Consider the following 22,634-nt stretch of genomic DNA (forward strand, 5'->3'; position numbering starts at 1 on the left):
TTATGCATATTGACAGGACAGGACTCTGTCAATGGATATAAAGCCATCCAGTGTGGCCCATTCACCTAATGGATAACACGTCCTAAATTTGTATTGCTTGTTGTCTGCAACTGGAATTTTCACGTAAATTTTAATCTTATTCCAAATAAATACAAGAAAACAAGTACCGGTAACACTTTTTTCCTTGTATTGAAAAAAGTGAAGTGTTTTCAATACAAGAAAACAAGTACCGGTAACACTTTTTTCCTTGTATTGAAAACACTTCCCTGAAGCTAAACTCTTCATCTGGACTTAAATGTGTTAACGGTAGTGTGTAAAGGGCTCCCTCCTCTGTTTAGTCAAGGTTACTGCAGTGGGTGTTTTTTTTTAAGTAACTCAACTTAAAAAGCATGTTCACTCATCCAGCTGTGTTCTGAACGGAGCATAGTTATCAGATACAGGAAATTTTATTATGATGGAAACTCATCTATTATCTATTAAGGACTTGGATTTTTTTTAATCGAAAAGTTGTAAAACACAGTTGAACATTTTTCCAAAGCCTTTAAAATGAAAGATATAGCACATCAATTTGATTGATTTGTTTGCGCTTTATAAAGGATTAAACATGTCATGTCCAACCTTCTCCAAACTAACGCCTGTCCTCTTGACCAGAGCCTGTAGTCTGGCGATGGTTACATTCTCCCTCAGCAAGTAAGAGTTGAGAGGCGACGCCAGGTTGCCGTTGCGTTTGTCGGAGACCGCGTCGGCTGATCGCAAGCCTCTGTGCTTGACTTGCGTGTCTGTCGAGTGGATGTTTCCTTCCGGTGTCATGCCGAAGGACACAAGCACCTCCGAGATCTCTTGTATGAATTCAAGCTTGTTGGGAAACTGCGGCAACTCTTCTGGAAGTTCTATAAAATGGTTGTCGATGTCCACAAAACACAAGTTGGCCTGAAGGGACACGGGAAACAAAAAATGTAGTAGACATGCTAATAACTGGCACAAAAATGAAGGTCACCGACATATTAAATTAATGCAAGTGTAAACATAATAGTTCCCTTGTGTGGCGTAAAAAAGAAAGGACAATAGATTGGGACACAATGCTAAGAGCAATAGCTGACCTTGAAATACTGTACTCTTGTGCATTGAGAGTTATTTGCATGTTTTAAAATGAAAACCCCAAATACTAAAACATCTGGAGGAACCTTTAAAGAGCTCAACATGTAAGAATGTGAATGATGAAACTGTCATAGTGGGGCTAGTAAAGCAAAGAGCCCATAATGTGATTTGAAAATGTAAGTTGCACATTGAGTGCGCAGTTAATATATTTTTGAAGACATTTTTCCCAACACTGTCATAAAAAAATTATTTTTCTAATGTTTTTAAATCTGAAGTCGAACATCTTGCAGGACCGGATGGAGTCCCAACGTTGAGGCTCCAATATGGAAAGGCATTCAAGCATTGATTCAATATTCCTGATATGTAGCTTAAAGTCCATGAAGTAGTGTGCAATGATACATTTTATTATGACACTTTTGATATTTTTGTTCCCTTTTGCTTTGATTTGATAAGTAGGCCAAAGGTACGGCTCGCAATTTAAAAAAAAGGCATCGACAAAAGAATTTTTTGTAAGATCCTTCCCACAGTCAATTTAAACTGGCAACACTGCATTTGTGTGGGACAAAATGCTCCATCTCATATGTGAAGGTACTTAGGCACAGAGCCAAAGTGAAGGATGTGCATATTGACAGCTGGAACAAATGGACACAACCAGGGTGGACACTGATGCGGTCAAGTTACACGTCACGCGTCACATGTGATTATGAGATGTACAGTCAAAACACTATGCAGAGCTGTTACAAAGCTAGCTTTGTTCAGGTCAGTCCAAACGAGTGATGCGACATAACGGTGGGGTGAGAGAGTATCTACCTCCTGCGGCAACTCTAGCTTGGTGCGGTCATCCTGTCCATTTGAGTGCAGGCCCATGAGATATGGAACAGGGGCGTCCAGGAAGTGGAGGAGAGAGGCAGGCAGAATTGGAACATACACGTGCTGCCACTGGTAGGGGAACATTAAGGCTGTGATGCTTTCTGCAACCGTCATCAGCCTCTGGTAATCTGTGACGCAGAGAAAACAGATCAGTGAGAGCCGTCCAAATGAGAGTAGTCTTTCGTTAAGAATGAATAAAAGATATCCACCATGTACATATAACAGAATTTTGACAGCCCGTAAAACAGTAAATGCGCCACTCCACCGAATTGCTGCCATTCGCGGCAACAGGAAATGCAATGAAAATAGAAAACACACAACAAAACTAACTGTAAAAGTGTCCTGCATCTTGATCTGATTACATGTTTAATGAATACAATTTAAAACCCATTTAAACTAGGGCTGCGTGAGATTGGAAAAATCATATTGCAATATTTATATTACTGCTGTGTTTAACATGTACCGAAAAAAAAAAAAAAACTTTTTTTCATGCGGCAAAATGAGAAGCCTCAACTAGTAAGTACGTAATAAATTTAAGAACTCACAATTTATTATACTATAAAGGTCACAAGCTGAATTAGTTCTCTTTGCGGAGTAGATAACACCTCCAGGCTGGTGCCCTTGCGAATAGTCTCTGAAGTGTGACAGCCAAATTCAGCTGACCCTCCAAGCTCATGACCAATTCCCTGTTTGTGACTTCACACATCACCACTGATTCGTGGTCATGGTTTCGCTGCAGTCAAGTGGTCCACACACGAATACGTGTCTGCTCCTCCTCATTCACATTCCTACTCTGTCCTGTTGACAGCTACTACACAGCGCTGCCTTTCCTCTTATGGTGACAGACCAAATACCCTTCCTTCATTTGGTCATGTGCTGGTTGGTACGCAAGACAAGATTGCAACTTCGAAACGAGATTCCGCCCTCAGGAGGGATACTAAAATACTAACATGACCCACTTTTCCTTTGACAAGGCCACAAGGACAAGAACCACTTCACTCCTGTTGCTAAATATATATATAGATATATATACTGTATATATATTTTAAATGTGATTTATAAAGTGCAAACTCATTGGCCACTCCATTTAGTACCATTTCACAATCCAATAAAATGCTCAGTTTTGACTGACATTTTAGAGATCCTATCAAGTTCCAAGGCAGTGGCAAAATCTTAGAATCACCTCTCGGTATGACACAGCACAGTTCTACCCACTGAAGTTCCTCTGCAATGATAGCTTTGTTGACCTCGGCATGCGTTCACTTCCCTTCTACAGTTTTTTTGATGCGTCAACCTGGAAATTTTACGAGTGGGTGTCCTTTCAGGGATGTCCTGATTACGTTTTGGGGACAACCCGCACAGCTACATCATAAAAAAAATATTTTCATAACCCAAGAAGATTTTGATCTCAACGGTGAAATTGGTGAATCATACCTAAACTGAATATGTCAGAAGCTGTGATGTCAAACAGGGTTTCGCTTTGTCACGGCGCGTATATTGATGTCAAATGTCATTAGAAAAGGGGGACAATTAGATATGCTGGAGTACAAAAGGCTAAAGAAGGTTAAGTATGACGCAGAAGACCTCTGACAGTTTTAGACCTGTTATTTTTTTGCAGATGACCAATATTTGCATCTTTGCTGAGGTTTGACCATTTTGAGTTTTCTTGTTGTCTTGAAGAACCTTCATTATATTGTTCAAGGACACCTACTGAAGTTGGTTTTCTTACACGTCAAACTATTTGGTAGCAACTACTTATTGTACACCATTTTCACAGCTCTCCAATTGACATTGTAGCAGCATTGCAAAAATGCTGCCTAAAAAGACATTTCTCTACAGTTCAGCACCGGTTTGAGAGGCTTGAATGGCCATCACACCCTGACAATGCCTAGTTCATTTTCATGTCAACGGGACAGAAGTTTTTGCCAGACCGCAAATTTGACACGGTGCTCAAAGTCAATGGGGGAGCCAGGCGAAAGGGAAAGATGTGCTTAAAAAAACCCTGTCAAAACTGTCAAATGCTGATGGCGTCACATCGGTGTGAATGAAACCGAATACGAATTAGAAAGAGTAAATGTACTTTTGGGACACTGTGTTGATCCCTCCCGTCACTCACTTTTCTGCGAAAACAAAAAAAGCAGAAGTAGGCAATAACGTGACCTACAACACGTGAAGTGCAACATGGCACAATGCTTGACACATGAACAGCACAGGATGATGCATCCCTTGACAGATTGGGTAAACGGATCATTGGAAAGATGCTGACCACAATTTTAACCAATTATGAATCCCAGTGTCATGTCAAGCCTCATTGTCGTCTTGTTATTGTAAAACATCCATTTTAATAGCATGAATATTGATGCGCAGTGCTTCCTCCAAACAATCTTTTAGTCCTTCCCGGTGGAGTAATGCCAGTCGACACCCTTCACACGTTCCGCGGCTCTCTCATGGGAGAGAGGGCATGATGTCACCTCCAACCAATGATAATCATCCTGCATCCTGGCTATCCTCCCTGTCTAGAGGTTGCCTAGCAACACCACAGCTTTCCCTTTCAAAAGCTTCTCACCCAGCTCATGGCGTTTTATAAACCATTTGCCCTCCTCTTACTATTATAATGGATCCAAACACCACTCCACATCTAGCGCACACTCTAAAAAGCCCTCTTTGCTCAGCAAATAATTGACTTACTCTTGCATGAGAAACTACCCACCGACAAGGTTTAAGAGATCAAAATGTTACCTAGAAGATTTCCAAGTACAGGTATGTGCATGCAGCATCACCATCGAGTACATAAAAACCTCTGACTAAAATGGGCGAGGGTCGCAGTATGATACAAGCTTGTACTCAAAATGCATTACTTAAATGGACACTTAGTAGGTTATGTAACACTAGTGCCAACATGTATATCAAAGATTTGCCAGCGCCTTGGGTCTATTTCATTTACGTATTAAAAAAAAAAAGACATCTACCACATTGTTAATACCTCACGCAGTGTCAATTAAAAATGTTTTTAAAAAAAGTGTCGAGACAGAATCCTTGATACCACTTTACAGTAAGTGTGGTTCGGTAAAGATTTAGAAATCGTTTATCAGTGGGTTAATAACTCAAGAGTTTAAATGGCATGAAGCATTAATTTTCAACAACACTTGGTTTATTATTTGGTTCGGGTTATTCTCGACAGTTATCCCGTGGCCACTGTCGAGTGGTAACATCTTATATCAGCTTAACAGAGCCTTATGAAGTAAGAAACATCATTAAAAGGCTGCTGGAAAAATTCAGCAACTAAGTGGAGCTAAATGTCAGCTAACAATTTGACAAGCAGGCTTTTAACTACCGTACTTAATGGCTTGTATAGAGAATGTATAAAGCTGTATTAAGGGCTTCCTTTATGCATAAGTCAGTGAGTACCTGTAAACGTTATTTGTATAGGATTATCACAGAGAGGACTCACAAAGTGCTTAATCCAAAATCACAAATATCATGCAGTCAATACAGGATTTTTTTTCCTTTTCTTAAACAATTGTAAAACGGTTCAGGATAGAAAATCTGTATTAACAACTGCTACATTTACAGTGACTCTGTCACTGAATTATTCATTGAGCAGCATTTATTATCGTGGTCGTAGTTTGCAGTGGTTAAAGTTTTATCATCTGAATGAAACTGACCCGTGTTCTTTTCTGAACTATTCCAAAACAGCGGTGCCTTGAGATATGAATAATCAGACTTAAACAAGTCTTTTGACATAAGGGCTGTCAATTCTTTGCATTGACTTGCAAGTTAAAAATTTGATTGCTGTACGGTAGCAATGAAGCAATACTTTGGCAGATAGTGAACAATTTTTTTTGAAAGGGTTCTTGATGCTTAATGCTCACCATCATTTGACATTTAGGGCAAAATGAAACTAAGATTTACAGACTGTGTTTCAAACAACCACACTTGTTTGCATTCGGTTAGCTTAATGCTAAAAAAAAAAACAATGCAAAAGATCATAGAAAGGCTAACGAGACTATTGGTCAAGAGAATACATTTTGCACCACACCATTTTGCTCTGTGCCGCTGTTGATTCATTCATAAATACTGGAAGAAAAGCTGAGGGGGTGCACATGCGGCGGCTGTGTTACTTACGCTGTGAGTAGAGCAGTATCTGCATCTCGAGCAGGGCACAGGTGAACAACTGTAGAACGTTCTCCACCCCCAACAGGTTAAACATTTCACCAATGGCAAAGTCAAAGAGCGGAAGTTCTGATGTGCTCGGCCTCTGGCACACCACAGGACCGTAAACGCCTGAGAACTTTAGGGATCTCCCGGAGGGTGGCAGGGGCACCTCATAGAGGATGTTGAAGACGTAGCTCTCCAGCGGGAGAGGTGGGGGGTGGGGCGAGGTGACGGCTTGGTAAAGTTGCTGCAGCACCTTTTGGCATGCTTGGGCAAAGGCCATGGGTGTTATCAAGCAGATGCACTTTGACACGTACAGCGTGTCTCGACTGATGTCATACGAATTGAAACGTTGCAGACGAGAGATGGCCGGCGCGGCGTGGAGGATGGGCCGAGCCTGAGTGTGGGAGTGATGGAGACGTGGCTCGTCGGGTCCACGAGGGGACGTAGGGGTATGCAAGATGTCATACTGCTCGGCATTGTGCATGTGGTAAAGAGTCTGCATGGCGCTGCAGATTTGCTGACTGGTCACCTCCTCGAAGAAGGTGAGAGCAAATCCGTACGTCCGAGAGCCGTCCTCCCTGGTGATGATGAACGAGTGAAAGTGCGGCTGCCGGGAGTCCACCTGCGTCCTGAAGGCTAAACCTTTCGGCATACAGAGCTGCAGGACGACGGAGAAAGGATGTTAGTGGCATTAAATTGGAAGGCTGAACGATTTTGAAAAATGAGCAAATTGCTTGGGTTATTTTTGCTCGATACTGCGAATGCAATTTAATATGAGGGTATTACTTTTTCAAGGTCTTCTTGTCATGTATTTTTAGCAAACACAAGTCATACATCAACCTGTATTACCATAAACAATATCAGATTTATTATACAGAAATGATTTGCTCATACGTTTGGTTTACACTAAAATATAACCATGCATTAATATAAGTTTATTTATCTACTTCAATTAGAGTTGTTCATTTACTTTCACTTGCAGTCATTTAAGTAGTCACTTAAAACGGCTCAAAGTTCTACCAAACAAGTGTAGTGTAAACATACTGTAAGTCAGTAAGTCATAAGTCAGATGACAACAACATTGCAAACAAATCTGTGAAACCATGAAAGTGTCTGTGTGTGATTTGTGATTGAATAGGTGAGTCGGGGGTAAGGCGACTCGACTGGAAGGAGTAAGAAGATTCTGATTCTTGTCTGCAGGGTGAAGGTTTAAGCCAAACACTGATTTTGTTCCCAGCTTTTATGGGCAGAATTTCCAGGTGCAGTCAAGTCACTTGACGGTGTCTGGATTGGTGACCTCGGTGTTACATTCTTCTTTTTTGCTGAGGATGTGGTTCTGTTGGGGTCATCAAGCTGCGAGCTTCAACTCTCATTGGAGCAGTTTGCAACCGCGGAACAAGAAGCAAGGATACGCCCTGAGTAATTTGTAAACAACAGTCGGCTGGAAGCGGAATTCATGACTGCGAGAGCGGGCAGAGTTCATCATTGTGGGCGGAGAGGAATCGAAAGGAGCACCTGAGACAGCACGGTAGGATACGACAGCAGACATTCCCGACACCAGGCGCACGGTAATGGAAGGAGGAGAATCATTCGCCAGGGCGGCAAAATTATTTTTCAGCACCAGCTGGTGGCAGGGGGGATGGTTCTCTGCTCTTCTTGCTGTGAGACACCACTTCGACCCAGGTGGTACCCTGTAGTGGTTTTCAGCAGAATGGCACTGGGCAGGCAGCTGGATCCCAACTCAGCGTGTCAGTCAGGGGAGCCTCAGTCGTCAAGATCCCACTTGAGTGCCCATCCACGGTGACAGCGGAGATTTGGGGTCAAGGGTCGTGAAACAAGAGATGAGGGCCTCTTTACTCAGTTGGCCAGGCCAGGCCCAAGTAAGGCCAGTGCTGGAACCTGCAATGGAAAAGTGGCATGCGTCTCCTGGTTGGCCTGGGAAGGCCTCAGGATTTCCCAGAGGAGCTGGAGAAAGTGGCTGGGGAGAGGGAAGTCTGAGCTGCCCCTGCATAAGCTGCTGCCCCAACGTAAGTAGAAGAAGATGGACGGATGGATGGATGGATATTTCCACATGCTGTGCCGACTGGCCTCCAGTTGATTTCAGCGAGTCTACAGAATGTTCATGTCAAAATATGTGATTGCTGATTAATTGAGTTCAAGCTATAATTGTCATAGTGCAGTGGGAGTCAATGCATAGACAGGTTGAATAGTCCATTGAAACCTTTAACCAACAAATTCAGGTTTTATTTTTAGCAATCGTCTTTCCAACAAGTGAGACGTTATGACTTAATTCTTTGTGAAGCACACTCCACAGGGAACTTTTGGTCATTACCTTTCACATGAAAAGAGATCTTGCATTTGACTAATTTTACAATACTTCTGAAATGCTATCAAATCCACACCGAGCCTTTGGCTAATTGGTGGTCTTACCATGCCGACTGCATCCTGGTCAAACGGATTCCACTCGACATTGTCTGGGTAATGTGCAAGAACTTTGGATTTAAAGGTTCTCCGTAGCGGACTCTGCTCAAAATTCTCACCTGAAAAGGCGAAGAGGAAAAACAGGACGTGAGAATAAATAGGAGAGAAAGACTCAGCACTAAATAGGCAGCGGTGCGCAGGAAGTGGTTGATCAGTAGCAGGCGCAACTCTAGAGGGGAGAGAGTAAGTCAGCAAATTGGTCTACGGAGGAAGAATGTATTGCATCATATAAAGCTGCCATCTGCATTCCTGACTCAAAAAAAAAAGCCAGATCAAATAATGGGCCATCCGATTGATGTTCACCAGAAAATTAATGAAAACATTAATAAACAAGTCTTAAAGCTCAAGGTGCTTCCTGACAGCTTTAATGGCAATACACAGAAACACACCAAACAATCCGTCAAGAAAAGCCTGAACTGAGTTTGAATTGAACCCAGAATGAAGCAAAAGTGATGCACACACCAAGGCAGTATTGAAAAGCTCATTCAGAGTTATAGGGGGAGAGTAAACATTGACCAGGCAATGCCAGCGCAGGCAGCACTGGATTCACCAGTGAGTGAGCGCAATGAGAGCAGTGTGTGTGCGCGCGCGAGTCCGCACAGGAAACAGGAGCAGTGATTGTCAAACATAAGCTTTGCATTGTTCAGCCGCTGCTTGGGGACGTGAGGAAGAGGGAGGAAGGACAAGCTGGGAGGAGAAAATTGAACTTAGGAGTGTGCATAAAAAGAAAGGGCAAATCCCCACACGGTCTGAAAACAAGATACGAACATGAAAAAGAAACAAAGGAGGTCTACTGAAATATTGTCATAACCGGGTTACAGCTTGAGGGGGTAAAGCTTTGCAAAGGTTAAAACGGGGAAGGAGAGTGTGTGATGGGAGGGTTACCTTCACTTGCCCCTGCCAAATTTCCTCTGGCCCCATCTCTGAATTTAGTAGCCTCTATATACTGGCATAGAGCTACACAGCAAATAAAACAAAAATATCATTACAAGCCTGGTTGAGGAAATGGAGCGCCTCACTTCTCACATGCTGACACCTTGCTGCATAGAGGCATGAGCTTTTCAGGTTGTTTTTAGGCTGTTATGCCACACAAGCTGGTGTTTGCTTGTTTGTTTGTTTTTTTTTAATTAGGGCCCAACCGATATGGATTTTTCGTGATCAATGGCGATTTTGGGCATTGGAAAAAAAAATCTACTGATTAACGAACCATTGAAAAGAAATTTAGAATGCATAAAAGCTTTTGAGAAAGGAAGTAAAAATAAACTGAGATAATGTGGCTGCACAATTTGAAAACTAGGGGTGTGCTTGTGTTCGGAATTAATTGATCACTTTCAGTCTCATGTTCAGTGAGTATAGAGGTACTGGAAGTCCATGGAGTCAGCACACACCTGCCACAAAATAAGTGCCTCTCATTAACCCGAAATAAACTTCACCTGATCTAGTAGGCTTTTCTTGACATTTTTGTCGTCGCATCTTACAGCGCATGCCATGGTTCGCAAAGAGCTTCTGTAGCATCAGAGGCATCGCATTGTTCAAAGGTTATCAATCAATCACGGCAAGGTTACGGAACAATTTCCACGCATTATGACTTTGAACGCAGTAAAAATGTTGACTTTGATACTATAACTGTATAAAGTACCTCTTTCCCAGTACTGAAACGACCATGGCAAAAACTTAACACATCATGTCATTATCTTTGTCTTGTGATGTATGTGTTTGTGTAAAATAAATAAATAAATAAAATGAATTTTACAAAATGGGGGGAGGGAGGGTTGTTTTTTGCTGATTGACAGATTTTAAAAGAATAATCAGTCAGAACAGCCAAAAAACGAGGACCCCCTGTACAGCAGCTGTCTGTGTGGAACTGTCAGTCCTGTGATCATGTTGGTCAACTAGAAAATACTCACATATTTAACACATATTCACATATTCAGTCATACCTCGGTTTTCGACCATAATCTGTTCCAGAAGGCTGTTCGAAAAGCGATTTGTTGGAAATCCGAAACTATTTTATTAGCCCATGATTAGGGTCCAATACACTTTGCAGAAATAACAAACACAGTCAGATGTGAATAAATCACAACAAACACGTCTGATCACGATGAACGCTAAACGAGGAAGCGTCACTTCCTTGTGTAAGGAAGCCGAGAGGAGTCAAGTGGCGTATTCGGGTTTGCTCAATTTGGTCGAAAACTGGTTTTCGGTCGTAATCCGAGGCGTAAAAATCTCGAATTTTCTGGTCGAAAACCAATTTGGTTGAGAATAGAGACGGTTGAAAACCGAGGTTTGACTGTATGGGTATCCCTTAATTCACTATACATTTAACCTTTTTGATTTTAGATATCATTTAGACTGATATCAAGCCCTCAGCGTTTTGACAGTTCAGTCTTTGCAGCTTTTATGAGCATATCGTTCCCTCGTGACTGCCCATGACTCACCAATTGACAGCACGCTAAATTTGTAGCACAAATTTGAGAAGCTGCATGGTCGTCACACTGCTCCAGCACGCATTTCAGTTTACACGATGGCAACTTTCTCAAAACCACTGATGAAAATGCCAAACTCCTTCAGCAGGCGTTCACACAAACCAGGAAATGTCCTCCCTGGTTTGACTGGGAATAAGACTGCAATGGAATTCAGCATCAACAAAAGCTCGATTCAGTGGATGCTTTGGGGAATACTAAAGCTTTAGCGATACCGATTTCAGGTTGTTCAAAGACTTCAAGCAGAACATTTTCATGCTCACTAAACGGAAGTTGCTAAAGTGTACTGTGACAATGACTTTTGGGAGATGTGTTTCCTATTCATGGGTATTTCTGTGAAAAATGTGATGGGACTCCATGAATAAGGAGAGTAGAATCCATTGGACACGTATTTTCTGAGAAATTATGTAACATTTCAAGCCTGTTTCGGCCATTGTGACCTCAAGCTAAAACATGTCAAGGTGGAAAGGGCTGTCACAAATATGGGCATCGAATCGGTGGACAGTCATGGGGTTGACTTCCGTGAATGGCTCTTGTGTAACTAACCCCTGGAGCAGAGGATCTGAGTGAGGTTATCTGAACAGAAAAAAAAAAGTATCACTGGAGCCAGTCAAAGCTTTTTGCTCTCCATGCACACTATTTGTTCTGTTTCACATGAAAATAAAAATGGCAAGACTTGCTCCAGTACTGAAAATATATATATTTTAAAACCACACACATACACAAAACAAATCTAAATGGATTGCTGCACATTTACGTTCCTAATTGGTTCTCTTGTACATCCATCCATCCATTTTCCAAACCGCTTGATCCTCACTAGGGTCGCGGGGGGTGCTGGAGCCTATCCCAGCCATCTCCGGGCAGTAGGCGGGGGACACCCTGAATCAGTTGCCAGCCAATCGCAGGGCACACAGAGACGAACAACCATCCACGCCCACACTCACACCTAGGGACAATTTAGAGCGTCCAATCAGCCTGACATGCATGTTTTTGGAATGTGGGAGGAAACCGGAGCACCCGGAGAAAACCCACGCAGGCCCGGGGAGAACATGCAAACTCCACACAGGGAGGCCGGAGCTGGAATCGAACCCGGTACCTCTGCACTGTGAAGCCGACGTGCTAACCACTGGACTACCGGGCCGCCGTTCTCTTGTACATGAATATATTAATTAAGTTGCGTGCATCATGCTTTAATGCACAGATGTCAAACTCAAGGCCCGGGGGGCCAGATCTGGCCCGCCACGTCATTTTATGTGGCTCGCGTAAGCAAATCACGCGTCTCAACTTCCATGATCCTTGCTCAAATCTGGACCAAAATGTCAAATTGCCATGTGTAATAAATAATGTTGATATTTTGCAATAATTTTATACCCTGTGTATACTCACTTGGACAATAATTGAATAAACAACACGCAAACATTTGACTGATTTCAAAACTAGTAATCCATCAATTTAATTTGTTGTGTACAAGTAACAATACGATGCGATGATTAAACATTTATTCGATTTCACTGTCGTAATGGCCCTCCGAGGGAAAATGTAACTCCAAAGTGGCCCGCGACAAAAATGAGTTTGACACCCCTGCTCTAATGTGCACAAGAAAAGAGCAATGGAAGCTCACTATTCCTTGCTCCCATGAACTAGTGTTGTCTCTGGGCTGTTTGGGCTCATGAGAAGCAAATTTTCCATGAGAATTTCAGCTAATAAAAATAAAATTGGATATTTGCAACATGACTGTTTGACCGCTCCAAAAAATGAGCGAATGGCTAAAGAGTCATCTCAAGTCTTACATCGGAAAATGTATTCGCAATCAACTGCTTTATTTGACAATAATGCTACAGTTGTTTAATCAATGGTTTGATCGGTCTGTGAGAGGGTCACAGAGATGCTGATCACCCGCCCACATTTCAAATCATTAATGACACAAGACTACGAGGGGATGACCACAGTCTGGAGTCAACCATAATGATTGGATTTATTCTTTCTTATTTAATCATAAACGGATGGAAAGCTTGCAGTTATTCTGACCAGTGGGTGAGACACTGTGTAGAGATGTGTGTGTGGGATTACGTCCACTGTCTAATCTTCTTTCAATGCTTGCAGTGCAAGAGATGTTGAGTGGAGACAGGAAGTACTGCGCGGATACCCGCAGCAGATTCATTACACTAATAAACCTTTAAATCTTCAGGATTAAGAGAATTAAGATGTTGTTTTCTTGCACCTCAACACTGGCCACATGGACACAAACACGCTAAAACTTGTCATTATATAATAAGAAGCAATGCATAAATCATAGGGTGTCAAAATTAAAACAATATTAAAGAAGTATTTATCAAAGCACACTGACAGGAACTTATGTTGGAATAAAAAAAAAATCACGTTCATGATTAAACACAAGGCAGGTAGAAATAAGCGAACAATGATGTTAACGGGATCGCTCTCTCCAGTTCTTTTTGCATCTGAGTTATCAGCTGCATGTTGGAACGTGACACACGCTGGGCCCTGAGCCTCTGTTTTCATTTATTCATAGAAGACTGCACAGGTGTAAACTGTCTGAAACTCTCGGCTTCCATTTACTGTGTACATATTTCTCTGACGTTATTCAAATATACACACTCAAGTAGATTGCAGACCACAAGGTTTTGCGTAATTTGGAAGGTGACCCTGGTCAATGAACTACATTATGTCTAAAATATGGGATTGGCTGGGTCTGAGATGGCAACAATCCTCACATCATGAACACTTCTTTGATTTTGGAAAACACAGACGTTGAAGATGTACTTGTAGCAGTGGGAGTAAAGCATCACCAAGCTCTCAGTTTCACACCACCCATAGTCCAGGAACCACCCACTCTTCTCCTCATACGTGGAGCCTCCTGGTGTGGCATTTGCCCAACATTTGTGACTAGAGCAATGTACTCAATCAGGACTTTTCTTTGTTCATGATGGGTTAACATTTTTGTAGGAGAATACTTTTTTTTTTTACACCGAATGTATGAAAAGCTGTGACGTTTGTCTCGAAACAGGTACCAATAGCTCAGTCAATGATAAAAGCATATGCATATAAGGTCTGTCGGTGTTTTTTACTAATCTTTCAGTTCAAACATCTCACCAATTACTACTAGCCTTAAGGCAATGCATTGGACAAAAATTAAAATCCCCAAATGGTTCTTAAAAACCCCACTGATAAACTTAACATGTAATGGTTAAAACATCTCTGACATTCATGAAAAAAAAATGCATCAACATCGTCAATCATTCAGGTGGGCGTAGCTTTTGTTCAAAATATTGCTATTTTGGTTGAACAGCTTTGCACAAGTTCATACATTTACTTTGCAACTAGGGCAAGTAGCCTATGCCTGCTAATTTTATTTTTTTGGCTCGTATTGGAAGCTGGCTGTGTCGTACAAGTCCCGGTGCTCTCAGGCCACAATGATGATTTCGTCTTACATTGTTTGACCACTGTTAACCGCCGTGTATGCGATAGAGTACGCACGTTCTCAAAGGTGTTTGGCTCTGGTGCAGCTTTACAAATTCGCCTCTCTTTGTCAACTCTACTAACTTTATATGTTATCGCGTCACAAGAATATGTCAAGTCATGTTCGGTATGACCACAGTATATCTCGTATCCTTGTTTGGCTGAAGTTTGGCGTGTCTCAACAACTGAGCTATTTCCGACTTTGTTCAAACAGCACGCCCGCCTGCTGGTTGCATCTGTGATTGGCTGATGAACGCTACTTTAAATCAGATGTGAAAATATTTTTTTGTTTAGTTACCTTCCCCCCCAAAAATGTTGCCGCTTCATTCATATTCAACAAACAATAACAATCAGAATGCCGTGTTTATACTCGTCGGGCTGTGTAGATTGTATCAATAAAATTGCGTTGACTTCCACTTTCAACTAGTAACTAGCTCTCGGTTTCTTTTGCTTTGTTCAAGCACATTCAATCTCACAGTTTAGTGATTAGCAACCTTGATTTACAGGGTATGAGATAACACCCCCACACCACTGGTTTACCAAATACTTCCCAAAACTATTTGCTGCAAAAACACACTGGCCTGCCAGAGAAGTGAATCTTTCCAGATCGCTCAACATAATTGTCCAAAACGTAGAAGATAAGCCACTGAATGTCATACACACAGCCTCAAAGTCAAAAACACCAAACACCTGGTTGCAAAGCAGTCATGGCGTTAGCACTTGATGAAAACATATAGCCTGGCAGATTAAAAGAACAGGCTTCAGCGCTTTCAACATTGCCTGTAGTCTCTCCATATTCTGTCATCTTTTTAGCACATTTAATGAAATCGGAAAATGAAGAACATACAGTGGCTGATTTCAACTGATTAGGGTTCCACAAAAGAAACAAACAAATTAAAAAGAACACAATTCCATCTACGAGTCTTTCCATTTCAAAACTAGCTTCTCTTCCTATGTCAGTCTCCACATGGCAGACAAACAAAAATCCATCCCGTGATCGAAAACGATCCTTAGTACAAATTAGCTCATTGGAAGGTGTACTGACGTGTGCAACTATCAGCATTTACTCACTTCTGTCTCAATCAAAGTGAGTCAGCAGCGTTCTGTGCTTAAACATTTGCCACACTTAGGGCTTTAACAACACCTTTCTAGGTTTAAGTTTCAAGTGGTGTTGTGTGAATATGCACAAAGGTTCCACTAAAATTACAAGGCATATACACTAAAGAATTGTAAGCTCACAAAATCCATCTTGACAAGCTTCAGATTGATGGATAGCTTTGCGGCTTGTTGAGGAGGAGACTAGCATGGATGCTACTGTAACAGCAGTTTTATCAGAATGAGACATGTTTTTGCCACTAACTGAGACAGCAACAGAACTGAACTGTTGACTAAATTCGGCAAGAGACGCCATCTGTTTGTCATGATAAATGCTACGTACGTCATTGCACTTATTAACAGGAGTGGAATGTAATAAGAAATAATGACATACAGTAATCCCTCGTTTATCGCGGTTAATGGGGACCAAAACCACCCGCGATAAATGAAAATCCGGGTAAAATATATACGGTATACGGGTAAAAAAAAAAATGTTTTTAAAGTCCGCAAACTGTCCGCGAGAAGCTGCAAAACAACAGCAAGTCACATAGAGCAACATATACAGTACTGTAGTCCATGTATATTAAAAAAAAAATCTATATATATATTTTTTTTTATGTTTGAAAAAATCCGCGATGCACTGAAGCCGCGATAAATGAACCGCGAAATAGCGACGGATCACTGTACTGAGATTTGTCCAATCACGGCTTTCCTTGTGAATTTCAAACTCTACAGCGATCACTGGATTTTGAGATGTCAACAAAACTCTATAGACACACAGAAAATATGTAATCCCCTGTTAGCTTTCATTTGTTGAGCCAGGCATACTCTCATTTGTTTGCCGAGGAGGACTAGGTGGGAACGTTTCTCTGTGAAATTCTAAAGGTTATTAGCATTTGAATAAGCAGCGCCTGCGTGTGAACACACTTATGTCCCTGAGCGCCCCATTTTTTAGTATTGCCTGTGAGGCAACAGGGTCATACATATGCTAATCGAGGTCATTATGCGCCAAACAGAACACTCTGGTCACTTTTTGCTCTACTGTACCGATATATAAATCCATGTATTCTGGATATTAAAAAAAATCTACACAACACTATTCAAATGCCAGGTTGCTGTGAGATAAAAAAGACATCCAAAAGAATCATTTCACCTCTTCTTCCAGTAATGCAGTGTTTCTCAAATAGTGAGAAACACACCCTGGGGGGGGGGGGGGGGGTGCGATGCTCCGTCAAGGGGGGCGAGTTTGACCTCGGGGAACATGCTTTTTTATTTTTTACTGTCCTAAAATAATGTGCAGTTGCACCTCCGCTACGTTAGGGGGCAGTGGCGCTCTCATTTGCAGGGTTTGCGCAGGGAGCATTCTAAGTGAGGAAATAAGACGAGGTGTATGTAGCACTTGGCTTCACTGTGACTGCGGTGGCAGACGAGGAACGATTGGTGAGCTTACCGTGTCTAAAAATGTTGGTTGCGGACAGCATGAAGCTAAATAAATTAAAGCGCCACTTCAAGACATTACACCCCAATCACGCTGATAAGCTGCTAGAGTTTTTTTTCCAGCAAAAACGTGCCGAATATTGCCAAAAATCATGCCGCTTTGTGACTGCTACTTCAGTAAACTGAAATACAGGTCCCGGCTACACATTGAGCAGGAGCCGAGAGTTGATGTGTCCTGCTTCAAACCTCACTTCGAAAAGCTGTGCATTGGAAAACTTGCTCATTGTAGCCATTATTCCAGACATCATCTTTGATATAAAAAAAAACAAAAAAAACCCACAAATCATTTTATATATTTTTGTTTTGCTGGTTAAAGTTTTTTTTTTTTTTTAATATTGTGCTCCTGAGATAATGTTGGTGATTAGTTTGAATGCATTATTAGTTATTGATTTCATGTAATTTTATTTTTCAGTATCGTATGGTTTGACATGGTCAGTCAAAAAATATTTGCGGTTAAATTAAGGATTTAATATAATTTTTGAATTTCAGATGCACTTCAAATATTTTCTGTTCCAGTTACTAAAGCTATTCTTTGTTGTAAATTGGTCCGTATTTCTTTCTTTTTTATTCTCTTATCCGTTAATAAGGATACAGTGTTATGCAAAGGTGTACTTTTATAATTTTATAGACAAATGATACTATTTATAGTCGTACGGGGGCGGGGCGCGAGATGTTCTCCTCTTCCTGGGGGGGGGGGGGGGGGGGCATGACAGAAAATAATTGAGAACCACTGTATTAATGTGACCCTTAACCTGTACAACTCTTAAATCTTTTAGTGTGGTTATGTAAAAATAAATAACTACAGTGTGGTTACACAAGTGCACACACCCTCTTATAGTTGAAGATGTAGCTGTGAATTAAGAATTAACCAATCACAGTCAAACTCGCATAATGGGAGACAGCACACATCTGCCACTATTTGAAGCGCTTCAGATTAAGCACAAATAAAAGTTCAGCTGACATTTTTTTTCTCTCTAGCAGAAGTTTGACTATTTTGTGTTAACAAAGACAGCTATTTCAAACTGTTTAGAATTCCCACCGCACGGTTTCAGGCCAACTTCCAGCTGATGAGAAACAGCCCGAATGCATAATACTGTCACCACCATGCTTCAATGTAGGTATGGCATTCTCTTGGTGATGAGTAATGTTGTGTTTGCTCCCAACATACGTTTTGAAATGACAGTACACCTCAAATCTTGAACCTTTTGTTTCATCAGTCCATGACAAAATCCCCCTAACCCATTTGAGAAAATGTGATTTCATACCCACCGTACCCTTGTTACAGTTAATGAAGTATGACAGTGTGCGTGAGTAAAAAAGAAACTGTGGTATTTTCAAACTTTCCCTTTGAGACTTGTTTTAAAAGGCAAATCAAATGCAGTAGAGATACTCTTTATGCAGCTGGGTACCTGTGGGAATTTTTGGTCAAATAGCAGAATCTACAGCTAAGAGGAATTTCCACACCATTTCCTCCCTTCGACTCAAACTGAAACAATCGACAAGTGTAAGCCACCTGTTTTTGACACACAGTAAGTAGGACAACAAGAGTGATGAGAATATCAGTTCGCACTCTGGTCTGCAGAGCATATTTTACCAGCAAGATCTTATATTTTAAAGTTAAATCCAGAGCCAAATTGTTGGACAGTACACCCCTCTTTCTATGAAATTCACAAGCAACATTTATAAGAATGATTGTGTGAGATGCTGAAGACAAGCAACATCTTTTCTCAAATCAGCCTTCCTGTCTCTTTATAGAATCTGACTACGCATTTTTTTTGCCCTCGAGCACAGCTACATAATGAAAACACGAATGGCAATCCCACGCCAGCATTTTCACAGACCGCAAATGCAATGTTGGCGCTTTTAAATGCACCCACTGGGTGCTAAAAAGGCCTCCCAAGTGGACAATGGTTGGTCTCAGGTAATACAGGCCCAGTGCAAATGAGAGCACGGTGGCTACAGTCAATATCCTTTTTTGATTTGCATGAATTCAAAGAGGAACCTCATTGTAAAAGTGGAAACAGGAAGTGTGTGTGTGTGTGTGTGTGTGTGTGTGTGTGTGTGTGTGTGTGTGTGTGTGTGTGTGTGTGTGTGTGTGTGTGTGTGTGTGTGTGTGTGAGAGAATCTTTGAAAACCAACTGTTTGGGGTTAAGCGATATTGCTTCGGAAGAAACACTTTCACCAAGACTTTGACCTGCTGCACACTGACTCAACGCGCAATTCACATATACAGTATTGGACTCGTTGGAGTGGGGAGATAACGAGGCTGAATATTTCTCAATCACTGACTGACTTCCAAAATGTCAAATTTGCTGATTGGTTATTCTTAATACTTTTATTAGAATATAAGGCCTATAGTTGGGTTACAGTGTTTGGCAAATGTTCTTTCAGTATATTTTACAGTACTTTTACTTTGTCATAAACAACCCCCCTGCCCCCCCCAAAAAACAAACAAATAAAAAAAATACTGCATCCTGTAAAGACGATTGCCGCAATAGGTTTAAATAAAAACTTGGCATTAGCCCAGTCGAACAGTTTTTCTTAATGACATACGTACTTTTGGTGTACATTATTTAGCCCGTGTTTAATGGTCTATGCTTTTGCTGTAGTTTAGATTTACCACTGACATTTGTGGTGTTTATGTCCACTACATAATCAATCAGCACACAGCGGTGTCTTCGATCAGGTTGCAGTGGTGCCCGACACAAAACACTGGATTACAAATCATCTTTCCCCTTTGAAATGAAATGGAAATGTCATGAAACAGATCCATTCTATTCCTTCATTAAACACTCCTAAAATAAAGTCATGGGTCTATACGAAGTAAAATAACTTTCTGGAGTAATAAAAACATATAGTAATAACAATTCAACTTGTCAAGAATAATTTCATGCTTTAATACGTTGTGCGAGTCCTTCTGGAGTGCGTGCCTTGCCCATTAGGCAGCACTATAAAAAATACATGTGTAAATACCAAGAAGATGGACATAACTGTTCCTTACATTGTTGTACTATTGTTTTTTTCCCAGAGGATAAAGAATATATGCCAAGGAGTATTGTTATTGTCTGTCTACAAGAGTCGCTGCACTGTTTGTGTTGAAATATCTGTGGTTTTATGGTTAAAATACTGTGACGATCGATGGTAGTTTTGTTAGCCCGTCTTTGCTATTTTGTGTCGTGTGATAGCATCATGCTCACAGACTTTTGTAAAACACAGCTAGGTTTGTTTAAAAAGAAGAAAACATTTAATCGGCCCGAAAACTGTTCAAATCAAATGACTCTAAAAAACTGTTCAAATCAAATGACTCTAAATCACCTCTTCTCACCAAGAGGCAATAATTCTTTGAGAAGGCCACGAATCATTACTCAAGCCCAATTAAGCCCACCATAAATGACAGGACAGTTTGGTGCAGGGAATCAAACGTCTTTCTTGTTTAGCGTAAACTCTGCCCTGTCCAGTGGCATGTTCCCCTTTGTGCAATTGGAATAGAGTACCACAACGTCACATTCTTTCTATTATGTCATCAGCATAGTACCTACAGTAGCTAAATTAGAGTGTACACACTCTCAATGATGAGAGTCAGCCAGACTCCTTTTCATGGGCATGAGCATGAGCATTATTGCTCCTTTAACATCCACATGTTGACAACATTGAATTGGTGCTTGGCTGACTTGGTGCTGCACCTTCAAAGTAGCAACAAAATAAAGGTCTTATTTAGCAAGTGAGACTAAACAGACCAAAAACAACATAGGGCAATCAATCACTTCAAAGGTGCATGAGCAGAACACCTGAAAGGTTTGTGTTCTGTAGGATTTAACACTCCGAACCATGGCAAAACAAACTCAAACATTTGGCCTTGTATTCACATTTTGATGTGTAGGCACATCCTAATACTATCTAATTAAGTAGAGACAAAAGCATTTCCAGAAACAACCAGATTGACAGTTGAGAAAAAAAAAGATTATAAAGTTTTGTTTTCTTTTTAGAAAATGTAAATTTAGGGACCAAATTGTGTTATGTCCACAAAGAGCCTAACAATAATCTGTGTTAGAGAGCCTTCCTGTGCAGAGATACTACATCAACCTCCGAAGCGTGGCATATCAAAATACTGACTAGACAGGATGATTATTGCACAGGTGTGCCTTGGGCTGGCCACAATAAAACGTTAGTTGCAGAAATAGTCATTGCGTTCTGTTCATGAAAAATGGGAGCAAAAACACATGTGTTTATATCTTTCTACAGTTTATGCAACCACCGGTGCTCATCTTCAGAATAACTGCATCCTGATATCTACGTGAGACTTACCTTTCATTTAATATTATATATATATATGTTGTATCATACAGTACATAAGCATAGATGCATATTTTCTTTGCATTGACTGAAATATATTTGTGCCTCTTGCTTTGCACTTTGGCCAACTCCTTATCAGGTTGAACTGAACTGCTGCTATCAAAATAAACCAACCAGATTGTGGACACACACAAAAAGAAAATAGTTCACCACGTTTTAGTTCAATCGAAGAATTGGCTCATGTAGTTCACAACATTGGGATGATACTAAGTTTTACGAAGCACCTTCTCAGAAAAAAAAACATTAATCGAACCCCAAGCCTGGTGAATGATGCTGGAAACAGATGCGCTATTTCGAGACAAATGTTTTTACAAAACACCCACTAACTAGGATTAGTGTGTTCTGGAAAAAAACAGAGCGTGTGGTTGAAGGCACAGAACCACGTTTCAATATGTTTTTGAATTATACCGCATTTAACAGGGGTAATAGCTTCTTCTTCTCTATTTCAGCTCAATAACGCATTGGCAATGGCATCTTCAATCAGATCAGAACTGCATATCACACCACTGATCAAATATTATACAATGGTGTGTATATAACATGTTCGGTTGGTTTTGAAAACAATATTAGAACCCACAGGACATTTGAGGCTTTTAAATACAAATGAACATAACAAGTCGGTAATCCGTCGCTCTTTGCCGAGAATTGCAAACAAACAAGGGAGGAAACGGACCGAAGCCAGGCCTAGCATTAACATTAGCACTACATACGCTACGTTATAGGGTCTGGAAGAGAAAAACACCAAAAGCAGACCAAATCTGTCCTAAAACGCTAAGGGCCGACCGAATCGTACTCTTTTCATTTCGTTCTTAGCAACAGCATCAGCCCAAAGAAAATGTCCACGATGGCTAATGTGCTTACCGGAGAGTTCGTCTGGTTCCAGCCCGCTTTCGGTGTCCAGTCCGCAGACCACGAAATAATCTGCGAACCGACAGGAGACGGGGCTGATGCCGGTGGTCATTTTGAGACTGGTCCGGTGGCTCCCTTATCCCCGCGACAGAGAGCATATTAAGTGGAAGCGGACAAGTGATTTGTTTCTGCCATCACGTAATGCTATGTATGCAGCCTAGTACGCGCAGTATGAGTCTATTAAAATCACAACCGACCCCTTTATTTACACGC

At 41.1% G+C, this 22,634-nt stretch overlaps 1 protein-coding gene across 3 annotated transcripts in view; it reads right to left on the reverse strand.

Annotated features, from left to right (window-relative positions):
* The window catches only part of dennd5a (DENN/MADD domain containing 5A), a 35,821-nt gene extending 13,215 nt beyond the window's left edge, over window positions 1-22,606 (reverse strand). For 2 of the 3 annotated variants that reach the window (XM_086106874.1, XM_086106872.1), the window contains exons 1-6: window positions 22,374-22,606; window positions 9,493-9,564; window positions 8,557-8,666; window positions 6,094-6,784; window positions 1,909-2,096; window positions 619-930 (exon numbers count right to left, since the gene is read on the reverse strand). In XM_086106874.1, coding sequence (XP_085963000.1) covers window positions 619-930; window positions 1,909-2,096; window positions 6,094-6,784; window positions 8,557-8,666; window positions 9,493-9,564; window positions 22,374-22,473 — 1,473 coding nt within the window. In that variant the 5' untranslated portion in view covers window positions 22,474-22,606. The remainder of the gene's footprint in view (window positions 1-618; window positions 931-1,908; window positions 2,097-6,093; window positions 6,785-8,556; window positions 8,667-9,492; window positions 9,565-22,373) is intronic. The other variant, XM_086106873.1, reaches the window with a different exon arrangement.
* Window positions 22,607-22,634: the final 28 nt, after the last annotated feature.

Source organism: Hippocampus guttulatus, chromosome 3 (assembly GCF_054856545.1).
Source record: "Hippocampus guttulatus isolate MCC_2025c chromosome 3, RoL_Hgut_1.0, whole genome shotgun sequence".
In the NCBI taxonomy this organism is placed as follows: domain Eukaryota; kingdom Metazoa; phylum Chordata; class Actinopteri; order Syngnathiformes; family Syngnathidae; genus Hippocampus; species Hippocampus guttulatus.